At 31.8% G+C, this 20,233-nt stretch overlaps 3 protein-coding genes across 7 annotated transcripts; 2 read left to right on the top strand and 1 right to left on the bottom strand.

The window, feature by feature from the left end:
* The first annotated feature begins 2,046 nt into the window (after positions 1 to 2,046).
* Positions 2,047 to 12,583, top strand: LOC146534621 (antichymotrypsin-2-like). 5 transcript variants are annotated; one of them, XM_085192665.1, is made up of 10 exons: positions 2,047 to 2,317; positions 2,594 to 2,688; positions 2,770 to 2,904; positions 3,004 to 3,210; positions 3,437 to 3,535; positions 3,658 to 3,798; positions 6,126 to 6,335; positions 7,616 to 7,760; positions 11,845 to 11,996; positions 12,334 to 12,583. In XM_085192665.1, the coding sequence occupies exons 1-10, from the start codon at positions 2,287 to 2,289 to the stop codon at positions 12,337 to 12,339; spliced, it is 1,221 nt and encodes a 406-aa protein (XP_085048791.1). In that variant the 5' UTR covers positions 2,047 to 2,286; the 3' UTR covers positions 12,340 to 12,583. The 5 variants fall into 5 exon arrangements, with proteins under 5 accessions (XP_085048791.1, XP_085048790.1, XP_085048793.1 ...); XM_085192664.1 differs by lacking the exons at positions 11,845 to 11,996; positions 12,334 to 12,583 and adding exons at positions 9,210 to 9,410; positions 9,674 to 9,813; XM_085192667.1 differs by lacking the exons at positions 11,845 to 11,996; positions 12,334 to 12,583 and adding an exon at positions 11,143 to 11,546.
* A 109-nt stretch (positions 12,584 to 12,692) lies between these two features.
* Positions 12,693 to 19,267, top strand: LOC146534619 (serpin B7-like). The gene is made up of 7 exons (XM_085192662.1): positions 12,693 to 13,834; positions 14,455 to 14,628; positions 15,218 to 15,430; positions 15,548 to 15,790; positions 17,675 to 17,878; positions 18,448 to 18,568; positions 19,057 to 19,267. Exons 1-7 carry the CDS (start codon positions 13,340 to 13,342, stop codon positions 19,164 to 19,166), a joined length of 1,560 nt encoding a protein of 519 aa, XP_085048788.1. The 5' UTR covers positions 12,693 to 13,339; the 3' UTR covers positions 19,167 to 19,267.
* On the bottom strand, positions 15,831 to 17,676 carry LOC146534620 (acetylcholine receptor subunit alpha-like 2). Its single transcript, XM_085192663.1, has one exon. It carries the CDS (start codon positions 17,236 to 17,238, stop codon positions 15,976 to 15,978), a length of 1,263 nt encoding a protein of 420 aa, XP_085048789.1. The 5' UTR covers positions 17,239 to 17,676; the 3' UTR covers positions 15,831 to 15,975.
* Positions 19,268 to 20,233: the final 966 nt, after the last annotated feature.

The raw sequence follows: 20,233 nt of genomic DNA, 5'->3' as shown, positions 1-20,233 counted from the left end.
TTACGGAACCCTAAGATTTAAATGCTGCCCTAACAAACACTGTTGAGCGTAATGAGTGTTTACCATTAACATATAAAAAAAAACATACAGTCGAATTGATAACCTCCTTTTCTTACAGAAGTCGGTTAAAAAATAGATTTGGAATATCGGATGAATATCAGTAGTACTCCAGTTAGAGTAAACGTCATAAAACGTTTGGTAGACTAAGTATATAAGAAATAAGGAAATGTCGAGTTAGCAAAGGTTTTTCTGTTTTGTTTAATTGACAAAAAAGTTATTGAAAATTTGAGGCCATGACGGCACAATGGAGCAGCGTTTAACCGTCATTGGACCGGATGTATGGAATTTGTTACAACGTCTAGTTATTAAAAAAATATTATTATTTACAACCGTCAAGTACGTACCTTCAACGTTTCAAGGTCAATATTTTCTATATTAATCTATTAGATTAGATTTATTTAGTTCCATTCAGTTATTAATAAATATCCGAAATCCGAAATCACAATAATTTCAAAGTTTTGTTAAACTATGTACATATTTGTATATAAAACATTCTTATATATATAATGAATATAAATATTTAAATCATATTATTAAAAAATTGCTTCTTTATTTTAAACTGCAGAAATACCTACAGATAATACTGTCAGACTGTGTGGTGCCGAAGCCGTGAGCGTCGCCAACCAATGGTCTAGGGAGGGCAAGTTGAATAATAGTATCAGGGGTACCCAAACTTATATATAAAATTTTATTTATGATTTACATATTTAGATTCGCTTTGAAATCTAGGGGGACTTCAAAGCGAAAATACTTATAAAAAAATCTTATCTTTTTTTAATACAAATTACTAACTAAGAAATTTAACATTTTTTCACTTATTTAAGTGAATAAACAGAACATTTCTTGTCCAAATTTATCATAATAGTTAGGCATGATATCTAGTAAATATGACATGAGAGTAAATATTAATAAAAAATACATAAAAATTAAAATATTATCTATTTATATATTAGATCAAGTGAACGTAGTGGTAAATTTCGGAAATATTCTTATTAGATATGGAAGATACGAAATGGATGTGGAAAGGCAAGGCGTATGGCTGCCGAAAATAGAATTAACATTGCCTTATAATATGACAGTGAAAAGGGGATTTCAGAAGAAGAATGAAGGTGAGAAGTTGTGCAGATGCAATCTCTTCGTAGGATATGCGGAGTCAGTTACAATATAACAGGGAGAATGAAGAAGGACATGCTCTGGTGATTTGGCTACGTCGAAAGAATGAGTGACAAAAGAATTACAAAAACGATTTATGAAGCAAAAGTGAGTGGTAAGAGAAGCAGAGGAGGACCTCACCCAGTGTGTCAGAACATTTCCTATGATAAATGCGGTAGAGAACGCACAGCGAGGAAACTTTTCTATACAAGGCCAGTGTCAATTCTTTCACATATCATTGGGTTCCCAACGATTCGAACAGCTCTACGTTGTATGCGATCAAATGGTTGAAGCTGATACTGTGATGCACCAACCTAAAGATGAGACCAGTAGGTACCCCATATGAGCCAAAACTTATGTGATTAAATAAAATATTAAATGCACAAACATGACCTTATCTCAAGATAAAAATGGTCCCTTCCAGGAAACTAAATTAAAAGGATCTTGCTAAAAGATTGATATCATACAGAGGAAAAAGAATAACATCAAAATAAATATAATAAAAAATAAATGCATCTAAAACATACATACAGCAAAACAGATTTTATAGGGAACCAGTCAAAACGCACATTTAGATTGTTCACTGGAAGCGTACGATAATGGGATTTTCCCTTTACCAGTTTTGACGCTGAAAAGTTTCGTGTGCTCATTTTATTTAGGAAATAAAATATCTTCACACTTTTGCACTACTAAGAATACTGTAACGATCAAATTTCCATTTAAAAAAATATAGCCATTATATTCTAAGTTTTATCTATTTCAAATTATTACATTATAAAATTTTATTCTGTGAATCTGTTCATTTATTTAATGAACGGAATGTTTACACTTTTTTTTAAATATGTCATAGAATTGACGATATGTCACTTCATTGACAATTTTAATTGAAAAATGATTCATTTCTTCAATATCAACTTTATCATTTTCCAATATTTAAGTGTTACATTTACACTGCGACTACGATAAAATAGAGATAGCCACATAATCGAAGCGCTCAATCGCTTTATCAGTTTCCACAAAAGTTTATATGTTAAATTATTGATTATAAAAAACAGATTTTACACCTGTAAATCGATGTGGATCCGTGCAACATACAACATAATATGTAATATTTTAATTATATTTTATTTTTTTACTTATTACTGGGTATAGTGAGTCACAGAAATTCATTGTTATACTAAAAAAAAAATATTGAATACTGAGTAGTGGTGGTGGGTGGGCTGCGCCAACGAATCATGACATCATCGATGTTGCTTTAGTAATTTGTGTACTGTGTGTTTTGAGCATTAGTACGCTGCCGGTCGGAATCGGATCAACAACAGTGAACATATAGACCGACATAGCTCACTATTTAAATAGAATTCTTATTTCTGTCTTTTAGTTCTAATATTGCTAACGCAGCCGATAAATCCTGTAGAAATGGACGCCAAGGCCTTATCTTCTGCTGTGGCTGAATTCTCAGCAAAATTTTGTAATGTAAGTACCAACTAATTTTACAAGAAAATGAAGTTAAAAAAATATATAACATTTGGTTAATATCTATTTTTTTAATTGTAGGAATTAGATAAAAGTTCCAGTGTGGTGTCTTCACCTTTATCTGCAGAATTTGTGCTAGCTCTTCTAGCTCTAGGATCATCCGACCCTGCACATTCTGAATTATTAAGTTCTCTTGGTATTCCTGGAAATGATGATGTAAGTAAAAATAATTTGTGTAAATTATATTTGTATATTGTTTAACCATGTGTGACTAGTTTTAAAGGAATTGGAAATATAAAATTATTTATTTTTTAGATTCGTTCATCCTTTGCTGCTGTGTCTTCCAACTTAAAATCTGTTAAAGGTGTGACATTAAATGTTGCAAATAAGGTGTACATAAAAGAAGGTGACTATGATTTAGAGGAAAATTTGAAAAAAGATGCCATCGCTGTCTTTGATGCTGCATTGGAAAAAATTGACTTTGCTAACAGTGCAGTAGCAGCGAAGGAAATCAATGAATGGGTGAGTGATATGACTATAAACACTATTGTTGTGGGTTTAATTTCTACTCAAGTGAATGAATTGTTGAAATTTTCCTTTTTTGGTAACAAGACAATGTTTGGAATTGAGTTTTACCACTCAACATGTCTTGAAAATTAGATATAAAGTAAGAAACAGGGTGTCATATATGTATTCATATTCATTTCCAGTGACTTAATTTACTTTTTTATTTTTATAAAAATAACAGGTTGAAAACAAGACAAACAAGAAAATTAAAGATCTGATTTCACAAGACAGTTTAAGTGGTGATACACGTCTGGTGCTCCTTAATGCTATATATTTTAAGGTATTTTTTTTTATTTTACTAAATAAATTTCATTCATATATTTTTTTATTTTTACTTTCACATATTCATAGATAGATATTAGACATTTGTCACACACAATAATTATCATTATTTTCTTTTAGGGCAATTGGAAGAAACAGTTCAACCCCCAATTTACTTCAGATCAGCCTTTCTACATTAGTGAAGAGGCCACTGTCAACGTTCCTATGATGTATAAAGAAGATGATTATATATATGGAGAGAGTGAAGCTTTAAATGCTCAGGTACTACACTTTCATTTTATTTTTGATACATTTTCAATCAATTGAAGTTTAACTAAGTTTATTATAATTTGTCAAACATTCAGTGGAGAATGGAGTGTCTTAACACTAGGTTCCCTCTGCCTACCTTGCTATGTACAGAATACATAGTGAACCTAATTTAGCTATTTATTCATTCAGTTTTAATTCCTCTTATAATGATAGTTTAATATTTTTTAGCTTATGACATTATGAAAGTTAATAGTTATTACCATTCCAATTTAATTTGAATAGTCCTATAATATATTTTAATTTCTTTATTTAATCCTTAACAGTATAAGAGTTGTATATAATTATTTGTCATTATATTATAAGAACAATAGAAAACTTTATTTCAATATTAGTAAAATGTTTATTTGCATTGTCAATATGTTTGTTCCACATGAATTACACTTGTAACCTTGAGCTTGATTGTTGGTAGTGTTAGTGCTAGTATAAACATTGGGAAATACATTTAGATTTATTTATAATACTTATATGAATTATATACATAGCTTATTATTAATTATTTTTAATTTCTTTATAAAAAAGTGCTTTTTAAAAATGTTTTTTTTAAAAAAATCTTGTTGTTTCTAGTACCCGTAGAAATATATATTTAGAAAAAGTTTTTAAAAATATTGTTCATTATAATAATCGATGATTTTACAATTTTACTTGTCGCTAATATTTTCGTATCTATTATATATGTATAACAATTGATACATATATTTGTATATGTTCACATTTTGCATTGGTTATAGATAAACAGTAATTAAATGATATCTGTCTACATCTATATGATATTAAATTGCAAAAGATGCGACCGTAAACACAACAGGTTTTGAGAATAAGGAATAACTTAACATTACACTAATTCGTAAATAGTTAAAAAAAAATGAATGATAGGAAAAAAAATATAGAAACTGCATTTATTGGATATTGTTGAAACATAATATGTTTCTTAATATTTTAATACTTCTTAACAGTACATATTTATTCCTGGTAAAATTATTTGGAATTGTTATTTATTATTTTTCCTTATTTATTTATTAAATATGTGTAAAGTTAAAAGGAAAGGCGAATTTTTCCAACTAATTAGTATGAAATAAATAACATTAACCAGAATATCAATTTACCTCTTATTTATAAGGTCAATTAATTTTCATACTATACGAGCTTTTGGTACATTTCCAAATTTAGTGGGCGTATGAAAGAAGCCTGGCCTTGATAATGTAGAGTGCAGCGAAATATCTAAATTAAAATATCTGACGTTAATACAAATTTTGTTATCGATGGATTGTTAATATTTATTTATTTATTTAGTGATATATCGCAATGAAGTTAATAATAGAAAATTTACTGTTATAAAGTCATAGCCTGTTTCATCTTAGAAAATAGTGCCTATGGATTTTTACAAATTTCCAAATTTTAGGGTTTTGGATTCTATATAATCTAATGGAAAAGAAAGATCAATTCTTAATGTCTATTCAAATATCTTCTCCAAATAATAAGATCAATATGTAAGATAAATATGTTGTGACTAGAATTCTTAAAAATAGCTTAAACATTGTAAACATTCCGAGGTGTTGAACTCTCTGGTTTCAATCGAATAAACATTTTACATGCTATTATCGTAAACACTTCTTAACTTCATAATAGAGCTAAGAAATGGGAATATAATTAATATACAACTTGACAATACTTGCACTACAATATACTAAAAACTTTTTGTTTATTTATTTTTCTTACATGTCTTGTTAGTTCGTATGGCTCATATTTTCATCGCCAAAAATCGCATGCAAACGTATTAGGTACATATTTTCGTTCAATCCACCTAATAGTATCATAAAAAATGACTTTGACTTTGTCGTCTAATACAGTACATCATGGAAAAGTTTTTAATACAAAATAAAGTAAGATGAAAGCTTGTTTAGAAATGTATTTTTTAAGAAAAAATCTACTTGAGTAATGTTTATTGTAAGTATAGTATAACTTACAATAAACATTACTCAAGTAGATTTTTACACGTAATTTTTTTTTGTTTTTTGCTCACATGCTTCACGCATATAGCAGGGTTGGCAGAGGGATCCTGTTAAAATCCTCCCTTCATTAGAGACCGGCGCGAGGAAATGGACATATAACATATTTTAATCCCGAGTAGGAATCGAATCCAGAACTGTCGCGTCAACAGAATGCTAGGATTGTCTTTATATGATATATAAGATATCTTACATAAATGTCGAAGGATTGTTCTTTAAAAAAAATGTATGTAAGTATGTATATGAAAATGATAAGTGTTAAATATTTTCCAGTTACTCCAAATTCCGTACATTGGTGACGAGGCGAGCATGTTGATAGTGCTGCCCAATGAAATCACTGGCTTGGACTCCATTTTGGACAAACTCGCTGCTGGACACAATCTGCTCTCTGAATTAGATAATATGCACCAAATGAAAGTACAAGTCACCGTTCCTAAGTTCAAAATAGAAACCGAAATCGATCTTATCGATCTTTTGCCTAAAGTAAGTATTTCATATTATAACGTAACTAGTGGTCCGCTCGCGGCTTCGCCTACTTGGACTACACTAATATAGTATTCATATATGAGACCTATGAAGTTTTCGTTATCGACCTATTAAGTTATCTATTACCGAAAACCGCATCAAAATTCGCCATTCAGTTAGAAAGGTCTAGCAATAAATAGTACAACAAATACAACAATGTATCTATTTTTGCAACGATTATAAAAATCTATCTCATATTTAAACTTCACGTCAATATGTGAATAACAATGTGAAATACATGTAGTTTGTACTGTAAGTACTTATTTTCTATTTGGTATGTTGAACGTTATCTTTAGTCATGTTATATGACGTGTCATACTAGCACCCTGTATTTATGTTAATAGTAAACCTATTTATTAAAAATATATTTAAATAGGTGTACTATTAACATAAATACCGGGTGCTCGTTGTCGCTTTATTCTAGATAGTTGTTCTACAATATGTTTCATTATCACCATTTGAGTAATAATTGTATGAAGCATTAAATCAGTACATATTTGGTCGGTGAGATAATCGTTTTAAGTACTTACTAGATTATTGTCTGTTTTTCATGGTTTAAAATTCATTTGTCGATAGTAAATTATATTGTAAAAATAAATATTTATCATCATATCTATATTGTTATCTATAAATTTTAATAGTTATCGAAATTCCAAAGTAAAGGTTTGCAGCCGGTGGAATGATTTGCTCAGACACAGTCCATTTGGTCAAAGGAAACAAATATCTCTTGTTGAAGTGTAAACACAATTGCTGAAGGCATAAATAATTTATTTTAAACAATATTAGATACATCGGATTATAAATAGGATAAATGTATTGTTTTTAATACTGGCCTTTAAATAAATATATACGAACTCAAGACACGCCTGCGTGTCGAGCCAAGTTAAAAAGCTGAAAACGCTCAGTGTGTTTTTACACGCATAATTTCAAAGCACTTTTGAGCCTTTTATAAAGGCCTCAAAATCAAAAATCCTCTACTAATAACCTAATAACCAATTTAAATCTATTGAGAGAAAATAGCTATTTTTAATTTCTTTTGCTCTGGTAACAAGACAAAGCGTGGTGTTGTGTTTCGTCACTCATAATACGCAATGTCTCGAAAATTAGGCGGAAAATGGATAACGCAGTGTTAATACTAAGTTGCTATATGTGGAATGCATCGTGAAGCTAAGCTAAGTTATTGAGTGTAAAGACAATAATATGTAAAATATTTTAACAAATAAATATATTTCTTTCAGCTTGGCATCAAAGCTATATTTGATAGTGAGAATTCTGGTCTCACAAAATTATTAAACAAGCCAGAACCATTGTATGTATCGAAGGCCGTACAAAAGGCATTCATTGAAGTAAACGAAGAAGGTGCAGAGGCGGCTGCTGCTACCGGTAAGTACATTTAAGATTCATTCGCTCTCAGAAACGTTAATTAGCCTTTAACCTTTATTAAATGTGTGCAAAAATATATTTTTATATCAATTTTATGTTGGTTGAATGCTAATTAATATTTGAGTGCAGTTCTTATCATAAAATTAAATGTTATCATTGCTTTCAATAATTTTCCAATCGCATATTTATCGAGTTTTGTCATCGAACTTAAGGACGAAGTTGTTGTTTGTTCTAATATGGAATAATATTATAATTTTATATATATTATTTTCCTTTACTAATGTTTTCCATTTTAATAAATCTTTATAAAAAACAAATATGACGCTTCAGTTGACATGTTGATACATAGAAATATTTAATATATGAATCAAACATATTAAAAAAAATGTTATCAAAATGTTATAAATATTAGTGGTTAGACCGCTTTTTAAAATTAGAAAGAGAAACCACTTTACTCAACTTACACTTACACTTACTTACTAACACACATATCACTGTGACATTTTCGTATAATATATTAGTTTATTTAAATTTAAAAGTATTTTAAATATTTTCTCCTTTTTATTTCCTATTAATAACAAACGTTGGACATTTAGTTAAAATATCATAAATTTTATTAAATAGTTTAAATATTTAATCAAATAAAGATTACAATATATTAGAGAATGCTTAAATACGAATACTTACTATAAATCTATGTTTTTGTCATAAACATTTTATTTTTTTAACTTCAATTTGTTATTAAGCGTGCAAAAACATTCTACTATAATATATCCATTCTGCTCTTTACATTATTAATGGTAGTCACTAGCCAAATTATTTAAAACCCTATTCCTATATTTTATAATTATTATTTATAAAGACGTTAGTGTTGTTCTGTATGGTTTCACATGTTGGTTTGTGGCGATTGCAGGGTTTGATTTCAGGGTTTTTCATCAGCTTAACTAAGTCTTATTATATAATTATATTTTTGTCTATATGTCTGCTAATAACATGATCTTAAACATGTCTATTTTTTAATGTCTCTCTTTCTTTTTCTAAACAACTAACATAGAATATAATCGATGCGTGGTTGTGTTAATGAGGAATTGGGCATGATTGTGTTGTAATTGTCATAAGATTAGAGATGTACCAACTATATTATTTTTTTTAATTTAAAGTTTTCCATAATTTTCCTTTTTAATAACTTTGTTAAATTTCGAATATAGTAGAAATAAGTAAAAGAAATAACATGGTAGGAGCCAAATGTTAACCGCTAGTACATGGACACTGAAGTCAATATATAGATAGATAGATATTTAAGAATAGTTTTTATGTTGTAATTGTTTTTTATTTGTTGATTACAATAAATTAACATACGATAAAAATGTAGCCTCTTGTTCAAACATACGGGCTTAAGACAAATAGTTGGTACATCTGTATGACGTGTCCGTTGTCGGTCGGGGCTAGTGGGCGTAGTGCGCATGAAGCGCTCCCTGCGCGCGAGGGCGACATTTCGTGCGGACCGCCCTGCGCTCTGGTGCTTACTGGCGGGCCGCCTGCCCCTGCTCGTGCTCGTGCCGCGCCCCCCGGCCCCAGCACACCGGGCAGCCCCGCGCGTAGACCTCTAAGCCCCGGGGCTGTAAAGAAGATAGCCTAACATTTCGGAAGGTACTGAATGCCTCGTTTATTATACTGTTGACAGAATATAATTAATGTTAGTTGCGCTTTCATTGAAAATATTGATCGTAACAGACACTCATCCCAATTTACTAGTTTTTTTGTCAGTTACTATATGATATGGGGATTAACTATGATAACAAGTACATAATAGCACGTAATAGAAACATATCTAGCATGTGTGTGAGGGAGGGAGAGAGTAATGGTACAGACAGAAAGAATATTGGGTCACTGTGAGTGTCGTGTGCACGCAGGCGTGGTGCTGATGCTGCGGTGCGCGCGGCCGCTGTCGCCGCGCTTCCGCGCCGACCGCCCCTTCCTCTTCGCGCTCATGCACGGCCGCAACCAGATCTTCGTTGGAGTGTACCGCGCTAACCAGAACTAAACTCTTCTCTATATACATATAGCATCTTCATCTTGTTAAGTTAAATATAACGATACAGAAATTATTTTAAATTAGGTTTTGTTAGATATTGTTAGCTATAAGGTTATTAGTGGTAGAATTTCGAAATATTTAATATATATACATTTTATATTTAATGTTATTGGCTTTGTTAATTATCCAGAGATTTTTCCTTTACTTAACGTTTCATTTTTTCCATTCCGTTCGGTACGGTCTCTCCCTCTCAGTGTCTCTATAAAAAATATTCGATAATTAAAAATAGAGTAATATGTCACTTGTTTTCCTTTGCTTAGCCCATTTGTGCTGGAAATGTATGAAATATGTCCGAGCCATGCCCGATTTTTTTCTCAAAGCTAATTAAAGTAGAAAGAAAAGCGTTTAGTTACGATACTTAATGGATAATGAAATTTAGGATGTATAAACCATATTGCGCCTTATATAATAAATTGCTGTTTGTAAATATATAACTAGGTCACAAACTAAATTTGCATGCCAATTTACACAATTATCTACGAAATGCTTGATATAATGACACTCAAAATGTTCTTGATAGTAATATAACTATTGTATATGTAATGGACGCACACCGTGTTGTTAACTAGAAATTAAGCTTTGTTTGAAAATAAATATATCGATATAAATAATAGAAATACAAAATATTAAAAAAAAAGTTTAAGGCTCTAATGAATTTACACTCTTGTCAAGTCATACTAGCGTTTAGTGTCCCAATAAATTATCGTTTTATCTATTAATTTTGTTATGAAACTTGGCTGTTGCACTTATTTTAATATGAAAATGATAAAAAAAATATACAAGTATATTTTGTGTCGTTTATACGCTCATCAAGTATTTTTTACAACAATATACCTACCTATTTTTATTGCTTTCATGTTTTCGCTTTTGTATTTCATCTGTTATCTGTAAATTAAATATCATATTTCTTTTATCATCACATTAAAATGTTGTGTATGTTTGTCTGTATCCTCCGATCGACGGTCATGACGGTATTGTTTAAATTTTGCTTTGCAGTGATGGCAATCGCATTCTGTTCAGCGATAATAGGCGAGGCACCCGTTAAGCGTTTCGTGGCGGACCATCCCTTCCTCGCCGCGATCGTAGTTGACGACAAACTGTTCTTCATGGCGACGCACCGTGGAAACTAAATAAAATTAAAACTCATTCAATGTCGCTTCTTTTTACTGTTTCTTATTAGGATTTCTCTTTTCTTTCGCACCTGTTTCCTCTAGCTTGAGAAATATAAATAAAAATATGTTGAAATACACATAAATAGTTTTTGAAGGTGACAGTTTTGTATTACAGCATGTAGAATGAAGCATCTTACGTCTTTACGGCGACATCTCGTCGTGAAGCGCTTCCTTGCGGATCGACCGTTTCTCAGCGCAATTACAGCTCATAATATTATTTATTTTACGGCTTTGTTCCGTAAAAAGTAAAAAAAATGTTTTTTTTATATTGGAGAATTTAAAAGATAATATTAGTGCCTTCAACTGATAATGTATTTGTATTGACGAGGGAACTCGGTGTGTTTTCATTCCTGTATTTATTGCTACCTCAGCGATTTATATGTTGCACAAATATTTTGTAATACACATAGAACATAATATTATATTCATACATTTATAAAAGAAATCAATATTTTTGTTATTGTTTTTTGTAAAATCTAAATATATATCAATCAATAAAATGTTTATATATTTTTTAAACTTATTTTAGTTTTATTTGTTCCTTGTATTTTAATTATTTTAGCATTCAACTATTTTAATTTTGTGTAAATTGTATTTGACTCTAAAGGAAATTCAAAAGAACTCTAAAGAAAATAAGCTAAGCTAATATTTAAAATTAGTACCTTTTTAATCCTGAAAGTTGGTAAAGAAAGCTTGAGTTGAGCATTTTCTTTCCATTATCTATGCTCGAAGATAACGATACGTTGATCGATCCTAGGTATATATTGTATATACATTAATAAAATATATAGACATTAAAGATATGTGTCGTTTACAGTTATGCAAGTACAAATGTTGTCAATGGACAATGATCTAGAGTTCATAGCTGATCACCCATTCTTATGCGTAATAATATGCAAAAGAGTTCCTATGTTTTGGCTTAAATACTTACCGTATAATGATGAATATTTAACAAGGATTTTTTTTCGGGTAAGTGGTATTTTAGCTTAATAGTGGGGTCTTTGTAGTGCAGGGGCACAACTGTACGACTGTAGGAATATGTTAACCTTAGGGTACCCTCTACCAACTCTGCTATATAGATACAGCGGGAAGCTAAAAAAAGTATCCTGCTAAGATTTAATAGATATCAGTAGTTGAGTAGCATTTGAAAGATTTTTGATCTGAAAATTGTAGTTACGTTCTATTGTGAACTAGAATAAAGTACGTTTGGACTGTAGTTAGTGCTGTACATAACAAGTGGTAAAAAGCACGTAAATAACAGTATCATAAGGAGTTAGGCTATAACTGATTTAATATGCGATTGTAGGATTAATTACCACTCGAGAGATGTCGACAGCAACAAAATCTGTAGAACGAAATAGTTTAATGACAGAATATTCTAAGTACCTGCATACTCTACACCAGGAAGTACAACCTCCATTGGCGAAGTGATTGGTGCTCACGTGGCAGTGGAACGCCATAAACTAGCACAACTGAACTACACAAGGAAGGAACATAAAAATATTTATTTTTATATAACTTTTTAATTTTATATGGAATTAAACATTATATTTATATTAGTAGTTTTATGTAATATGCAAACGAAAATCAAAGATATTTACAATTGTATGGCTATTAACGTTTTCTTTTAATAGTCTCTTCTCATCTATACAGGAGGTGTTTTTAATTATCTCTAGTGGTATATTATAGTACTTGAATATTTTTTTTACTACAAGTACCAATTATATTTACTATGTCTACTAAAAATACAGAAAGAAATATTCTACATTTATATATTTTTTTATATTTTACAATAATACTTTATTTATATTTTTATCTTTAAATATTTAATTTTTTTTTTATGTGGATACTTAAACGATATTTCGAGTGGGAACCGAACCCACAACCGTTGCGTTTACCGCCACACTTACACTACTCAAATGTAATTATTATAATTCAATTTGTTAGAACATGTGTATCGATTTATAAAATAAATTATATTATTGAAAAAAGTAGTAAATACGTAAATTGTTTAGTCATGGCTGATGCACACAATAGAATATCATTCAACCATGTTCAAATGCAAATGGTGTGTTAACATTGTACGGTAATTTTTATTAGGTATAATCATTATAGATTTCCACCATAGGTACGTAAGAAATATTGGTATCGTAAGCAGGATATTGGTAGACGTATTCTGCGTGACTATATAACAGTTTTATAATAACTCTCAGTTAATGTAGTTGTGAAATATGTTTTCAAAGAAAGTTTAATAAATAATTATCGATTTTTACTAGAACACAAATGTTATTGATATTTGAACAGCATCAGGTATGACGAGGTGGCACAGATTGGTCCTCACTTTGGGAGTGTTTTGTGGATATCAAATTCTCTACTTGGAGTCAAGTGCGAGACCGTGTAAATTTGAAGAAACATTAAAGAATCTGATACTACGAAAATGGGTACAGTGGCCAAATATTTTATCAGATAAGTATCCTAAATCTGATTACAAAGGACTAAAACCGTCTTCATCACCATGTAGTCCAGTTTTCCCTCAAGATGTTGCAAAAGATATCTTAGATGGAATGTTCAGATTAATTAAACCACACTGGGTGTATTTCGTGACTCCAAAAGTATATAATGTTATAAATATTAAAATATCTAGACAGCAATCTACCAAAAAGACAAATAATAATAATCAGAATAAGGAAAACACAACTCCAGAAGCAAAATATCGTCCAAAAATAATAAGCAATGATACATCGAAAATATCTATTGAGGACTCATTTGCGACATCTTTAAATAAGTTTGAGAATCTCTTTTATCAGGTAACATCACATTATATACTTACCTTACCTTACTATACCTTTGTTTAAGGAAATTAATTTTCATAATATAGTTTAATATTTTTATATAGCACCAATACTGAATCATTTCGTTTCAGTATATTTTTTTCCCGTAAACATATCGTAATGCCAGTCTTTAAAGCCGTTTAACTTATTAATGACAGTTTATAAATAATTATAATATCTTTCTTTTATTATCACGCTTGTGAGTTAGATGAGGAGATTTTTATTGTCAGCTTTTTTTCTCCGTCTTTTTCCGTTTTGGTTCAAACCATACCGTAACTTCACGCTGTACCCAGCACACGGCAGGATAGCTTTACCCCTACCCTCCCTTAGTGTTATTACCCTCCGTTCACCATTTTCTGCCGGTACACCCTCGCGTTCATAGTCACGTTTGTGCTAAATAGTTGTGTTTGTGCCTGGGCCACGACTGGTATCATAACTAAAACTAAGAATAAAATCGTAAAACAACAAAAAGAACTAGAGATAAAATAATTTTAAATAAAAAAATAGCTATCTACTGGATATCTTAAGCATTTGATCATTTTGTACTGTTCTAAAAACAATTGAGGTCTCATAACATTTTTCCATTTGATTTTTAGAAAAATTTTGACAGATTGACTAAAACAAGCCCACCAGATCGACAAGTGAATGGCATCAGTTTTGTTCAATCAGGACTTTTTATATATTTGCTCCTTCTAGCCTTAACCACAGAAGTAGATCCAGCAACCAAAGCGGAAATAGAGAACTTCTTGGCCTTTAAAGGGGAGACCATGGTAACAAAATTATTGTACGTCGTTGTAAGACTAATAATATACGGTACGTCACAAAGCGATATTGATTATACGTTATCAGTGATTTCTTCGATCGTACCTAATTCACAAACAGGCACTACATGTATGCAGTATTGCAATTTTTAAGTATTGTTTAGATGAGTAAATTTTAGAGCATTTTTTCCTCAGCGTAGAAGATCTGAAGTTTCGAGGTGTTGAGTGGCGGAACTTAACGCCGCGCTTTGCCTTGTTATCAGAGCGGTGAAATAAAATATTAATAAATAATAAGTCATTCACCCGAGAGGGAATCGAACCCACAATCGTCGTGTTGACAGTCACACGCTAGTTACACTGCGGCACTATTCATAGTATGAAAAAGAATGGCTTTGAAATTTCCTATAATAAAAAATAACTTAAACAATTGCTTAGATAGTTATTGTATACGCCAGGTATTCTCAATATCTTGTACCTACTTAAGTTGTTACGAAAACTATAACAAATAAATTTTCGAGACATTACATGACGGCCTCAATTCAATTGATAGGTACTTTTAATTATGACAAATAATATTATATTTTTGTTTTTTTATTAGGATAAATTAAAAACAATAAAAAACATTATATCACAACTGCCAACTTCGAATAAAACATTAGAGTTCCGATGGGGATCTCTTTTGTTGGTAAAAGTGGGATTCCCAATTAGCCGCGACTTCGAAGAAGGCGCTGCGAAAACCCTAAACTTAAAAATAAAGCGAATATCAGGAAACGATACACCGGAACTTTTGAGCTCTACTTTGAACAAAATGGTACTAATTTAGCAAAATTATTTTTAAATAACTTTTAATATTATGATAAATAAAAAATCTCTTTTAATACAAATGAAATGGCGGTGTTAACTTAAATAATGAATTTTAATTATTTAGATAGAGAAAGAATCACGTGGAACTCTGCGTAACACGTTTGATGAAGACGATTTGGCTGGCCCTGTGTGCTCAATTCTGGTAACTACGGCAAACCTTAGGGCTCGGTGGCGCTCAGCACCAACAGTTCTCAATGGCACCAGAAGATTCTATGACACTAAACATGCTAAAAACTCACGATCCGTTAACATGATAAGAATAAACGACGTCATGAAATACGCTAATATTGCCGAGTGGAATACTGAGGTAACTTCGAGGGTCCATAAGCTTTGAATAAAATAGATATATAAATATGTATGTATTTATAACAATTCCAGAAATATTACATTCCATTTTCTGTCACATATACCTACCTACCTACCATTACAGCGTTACTCAGAACTAATGCAATACAGCAAGTTTTGTTGTAATTAAGTTATTTATTACAAATCTTACGAATCTCTAGGTATATAATTAATTATTAAAATTAGATACACAAAGCATATTATAATAAATATGAAAGTGTTAATGATATTGGCAAATTGTATCCAATCGATGGCAATTCGTGGTTTACCAATATTACTGCTAGAAGCTTCGTCTATATTTTTTTCTATGTTCAGTTCGTTTGGATCGAATTCTGTAAATATCACATACTTTCCTGGACTAGAATTTATGATGCGATTTGCGGCCACAATCCATCCCGGGGCAGGCTCTGTACGTTTTCTTAGTGACATCAGTAGAAGTGTTATTAAAATCCCAGCTAACGTTATCACCATAGAATCGCGGATGAATAATAATATAATGGGCGTATCCGAACTAAATTTAGGTATAATATATCCGATTTCAGTTATAAAAACAAAATGTGCAAATAAACTAAAACATACCAGCAATAGTCTGGTGTTATCTCTAATCTCTAAGAGCATGCCCGTTAATGTTAACAATACGATAACTATCGATGGAACCACCACAAGGGCGGCTGGGCCGGCTTCTTCTCTTCGCAGTGTGAAAGTATACTTCAACATAGGATAAGTACTATTTGGGCAACAGTTATACTTCCCGGGCAATCTTTCGTTATAAACATTTAAAAGCTTCCAACCTGGTCCGTTCTGGTAATCATCAAGGACTATAGGCTTGTGGTTGTAAAATGTGAAGTTCACCTGCTCGCCGGTGTGCATCCACGAGCCAAAGTATAGCGTACAATTCTGCACATCGTACGGCCAGCTGCGGAGTGACGTTCGGCAAATTCCCGAATGCGTAAGGTGAGGCACGCAAGTCACCAGCCCGCTGGAGTTCACCAAACAGGTTGTGTAAAACGAATCTGAAGGATACGTGGTGGCATCTGCGTTGAACAAGGCCATGTGGGGTGTCCATATTTCGTGGCTCTCCATTTGTATTTCAGCTATACCACCATAGTCGCTGGGCACCCAATTCAAATGTTCGTCTTTCCAATTCATAGCCACCCAACTGTGAAGAGTGAATGTTTCTTCCAGAGCATCAAAGCTAAAATATTTCAGGGCGAAGCGTATTTTTACGGTTACAGTGGTTTTGTGATCTTTCACGGGGCGGTAGTTTGAGTCGTATGCACATATCAAGTCGTTATGAAGTTTAGCCTCGTTATGGGCCACTTGTTCTCGTTCTGGCGGACATTCTGCCCAAATGGCTATTATTAATTTAAGGAGGATTATTACACAAAAAATACCACCGTAGCGCAACATTGCTAAAGATATAATGAAATAAAATAACACATACGCCCATTATGTGTACAAAAAGAAAATTTGATATACAATACCGCCCCCAACGATAATAACTAAATGTGTTAAATAGTCGAACCTAGTTATTCGATATTTGAGATATCCATGGGATGCGTTGTGGCTCACGTGATTTAAATTTATGATAGGTATAATAACGCCTCGGTTGTGCGTTCGATTTACACTCGGGGAAAATGAATTATTAGATATTAATATTTTTATATCTTCGCTCTGCTAACAAGGCAAAGGCACCGAGTGTCTTAACACTAAGTGCCCTCTGCCATCTCTACTATATGCAGGATAAAGCTGAAAAAAGTATATAATATAAAAAGAAATCTGTAATATACTACATTACTTTTTTGTACCAGTCGCTTTGATAAATTTGACAGAGCATTTTTTATAGGCCTTAGAAATTAGTTACGCGACACCAGGCTTAACGCTTCTTCTGCTAATGTCTAATAGTAGCTCCTTGAGAGGTTTAGCGGCTAAGATGACGAAAACAAACCCACACGAGATATCTAACAAAATGAGCGAGATGAGGATTTCTGCAATTCTACCACTTTATACACTTCGTATGACATTACTGTTGCCGGGAACACTTCGATCGGTTAGTTATTGTATTTTTGTATGTACCTATAGGTTAAGAAGCCATCGTAGCGCAGGGTCACAAGCGCGCGACTTTATTTGCGAGGGTTGTGCTTTCGGTTCCCACACGGGGATAAAAATATTTAATATTTACATTTCCTCGCTATGGTAACGAGCTCAACAAGCAATGTCTCAGGAACCCGCGCTAAGTGGGGAACAGAAGGTCTTAATGGAAACAGAGTGTCTTAACAGTATGTTTACACGTTCCTTCTGCCTACACTGTTATGTGCGGGATAAAGAGTGAAAGTAAAAAAACTTGTAAGAACAAATCCCACTATATAAGTTTGGGATGAGGTCAATATGTAGGTAACATTTTCATAGCCTTGTTTCCCTGGTGTAGTTAAACAAAGAGCAGTACTTATATTTCTAAAATATGTTATCTCAATGTATATATCTTATTTCAATAGATTTTAATAATAAATTTTGATAGAAATCCAAAGCAATAAGTGCGAATAAACTTTGACTTTGAAATAAGCTACTTTACCATATAAACGTATTAACACCACCATTAAATACATGTTTTACATACAGATGGGGCTAACTCGTTTGTTCGATAATAAAAACGGCACCTGCGACAGGTTGGCTCTGTCACACGCCGCTCAACGACTTATGTTTTGGTCGGAAGCGGGACGTTATGCTTACAAAGATGATGGTATGCTATTTGTATTTTGTTTCTTTTGTTTTAAATTTTAAAATGATAATTGTCATAATTGTCCATATTATTATTTTTTCGCTGCACGCTGTATGCCACATAGCAAGGTAGGCAGAGGGAAGCTAGGAACCTAGTGTTTTAGAGACACTCCGTTCCCATTAAGACTCTTCCGTTCTCCACTTTCCTTCGAATTCTGAGGCGTGTGGCGAAATTCAATGCCGCGCTTTGCCGCGTTACCAGAGTAACAAAATTAAAATATTTAATTTCCCGAGTGGAAATCGAACTCACTACTGTCGCGTGACATCCTTGTGCCCCCAGGCCATGTAGTCGTCTATAATATAATAAATAAGAATAACAATTGTATATATAATTGGACCAATTTATTGTATTGTAATACAATTACAATTATTTTATATATTGATATTGATTTTATTTAAGAATCACATGTCTATACGTGTTTTTATATTAAAATTAAATATGAATTATAGGTTTACAGTGGGACGAAACGCCAGAACGCGAGATAATAGTGAACCGCCCCTATTTATTTTATGTACGATGGAACAATATGACATTAATGAATGGTAATTTTGTATTATAACGTTAGTTATTTCATATAAATTGTATATTAAACTGTCTAGTGTTAAAATTTCTGCCATTTTAGTTATACAAATATATTATCAAATTATAAGGATAATCTATATATATAAAAGGACTTGTCCTCACTGACTGAGGTAAGACGCACGCACAGCCGTAACCGCTGTGCGTAGAAACGTGGAATTTGGACAGATGTTTACTTTCGTAATCTGGACATCCACTAAGAAGGGATTTTGAAAAATTTTAACCCTAAAGGGGTGAAATAGGGGTTCAAAGTTTGTATAGAAAAAAATTTAGATCGGCACCGATTTTTATAAAATTTGAAATTTAGATTTTTAAAAGCATTTAATTGAACACGTGTTTCATCGTTTTCTAGAATTCTCCCCCTAAGGGTGCAAATAAGGGGTTGAAAGTTTGTATGGGAAAATTCTTAAATCGCCACCGATTTTTATAAAATTTGATATTTAGACTCTTAAAAATATTTCATTGAACACAAGTTTCATGGGTTATTAGAATTCACCTTTAAATACGCATGCGAAGCTGCGCGCGTCCGCTAGTATTTTATAAATTACTTATATAGCCAATATGGTATAGCTCCGTATTAGCTGATAAACCTAAGAGAATTAAGATTTTAGTCCAAACTTGACTACTTCTTACGTATTTTTTTTGTATGTAATGAAAATAAATAATATGGCTTCGCATTTTTATTTGTAAATCTAAATGTAGGTTATTCTGAATGCATTTGGCAAACGAAAACTGTCTACATAACTCCAAGAGACAGAAATAGGTCACAAACTTATGGAGATGTACAATGAAAACTCCATAAAATTGTCGCTGTTGATGAATTTTAAAAATGAAAAAAAGCATTACGGCTTATTTGATATACAAACTTACTTAAATATAAATTATATTTCATCAACCACTCAAATAAAAATGATTAAGTATCTCCGAAATTCAAAACATTGGGTATGGTTTGCATTAAATATGTGATGTGACGGTTCTGGGTTCGATTCCCATTCACTCCAGTGAATGAATTATTATTTATTCATATTTTCATTTCTGCAAGTAGGC

Source organism: Heliconius melpomene, chromosome 11 (genome assembly GCF_056956725.1).
Source record: "Heliconius melpomene rosina isolate 202511_hmr_F chromosome 11, ASM5695672v1, whole genome shotgun sequence".
Taxonomy (NCBI): domain Eukaryota; kingdom Metazoa; phylum Arthropoda; class Insecta; order Lepidoptera; family Nymphalidae; genus Heliconius; species Heliconius melpomene.
Note: the sequence above shows the minus strand (reverse complement) of the source record. Positions and strands in the feature narration are given on the sequence as shown.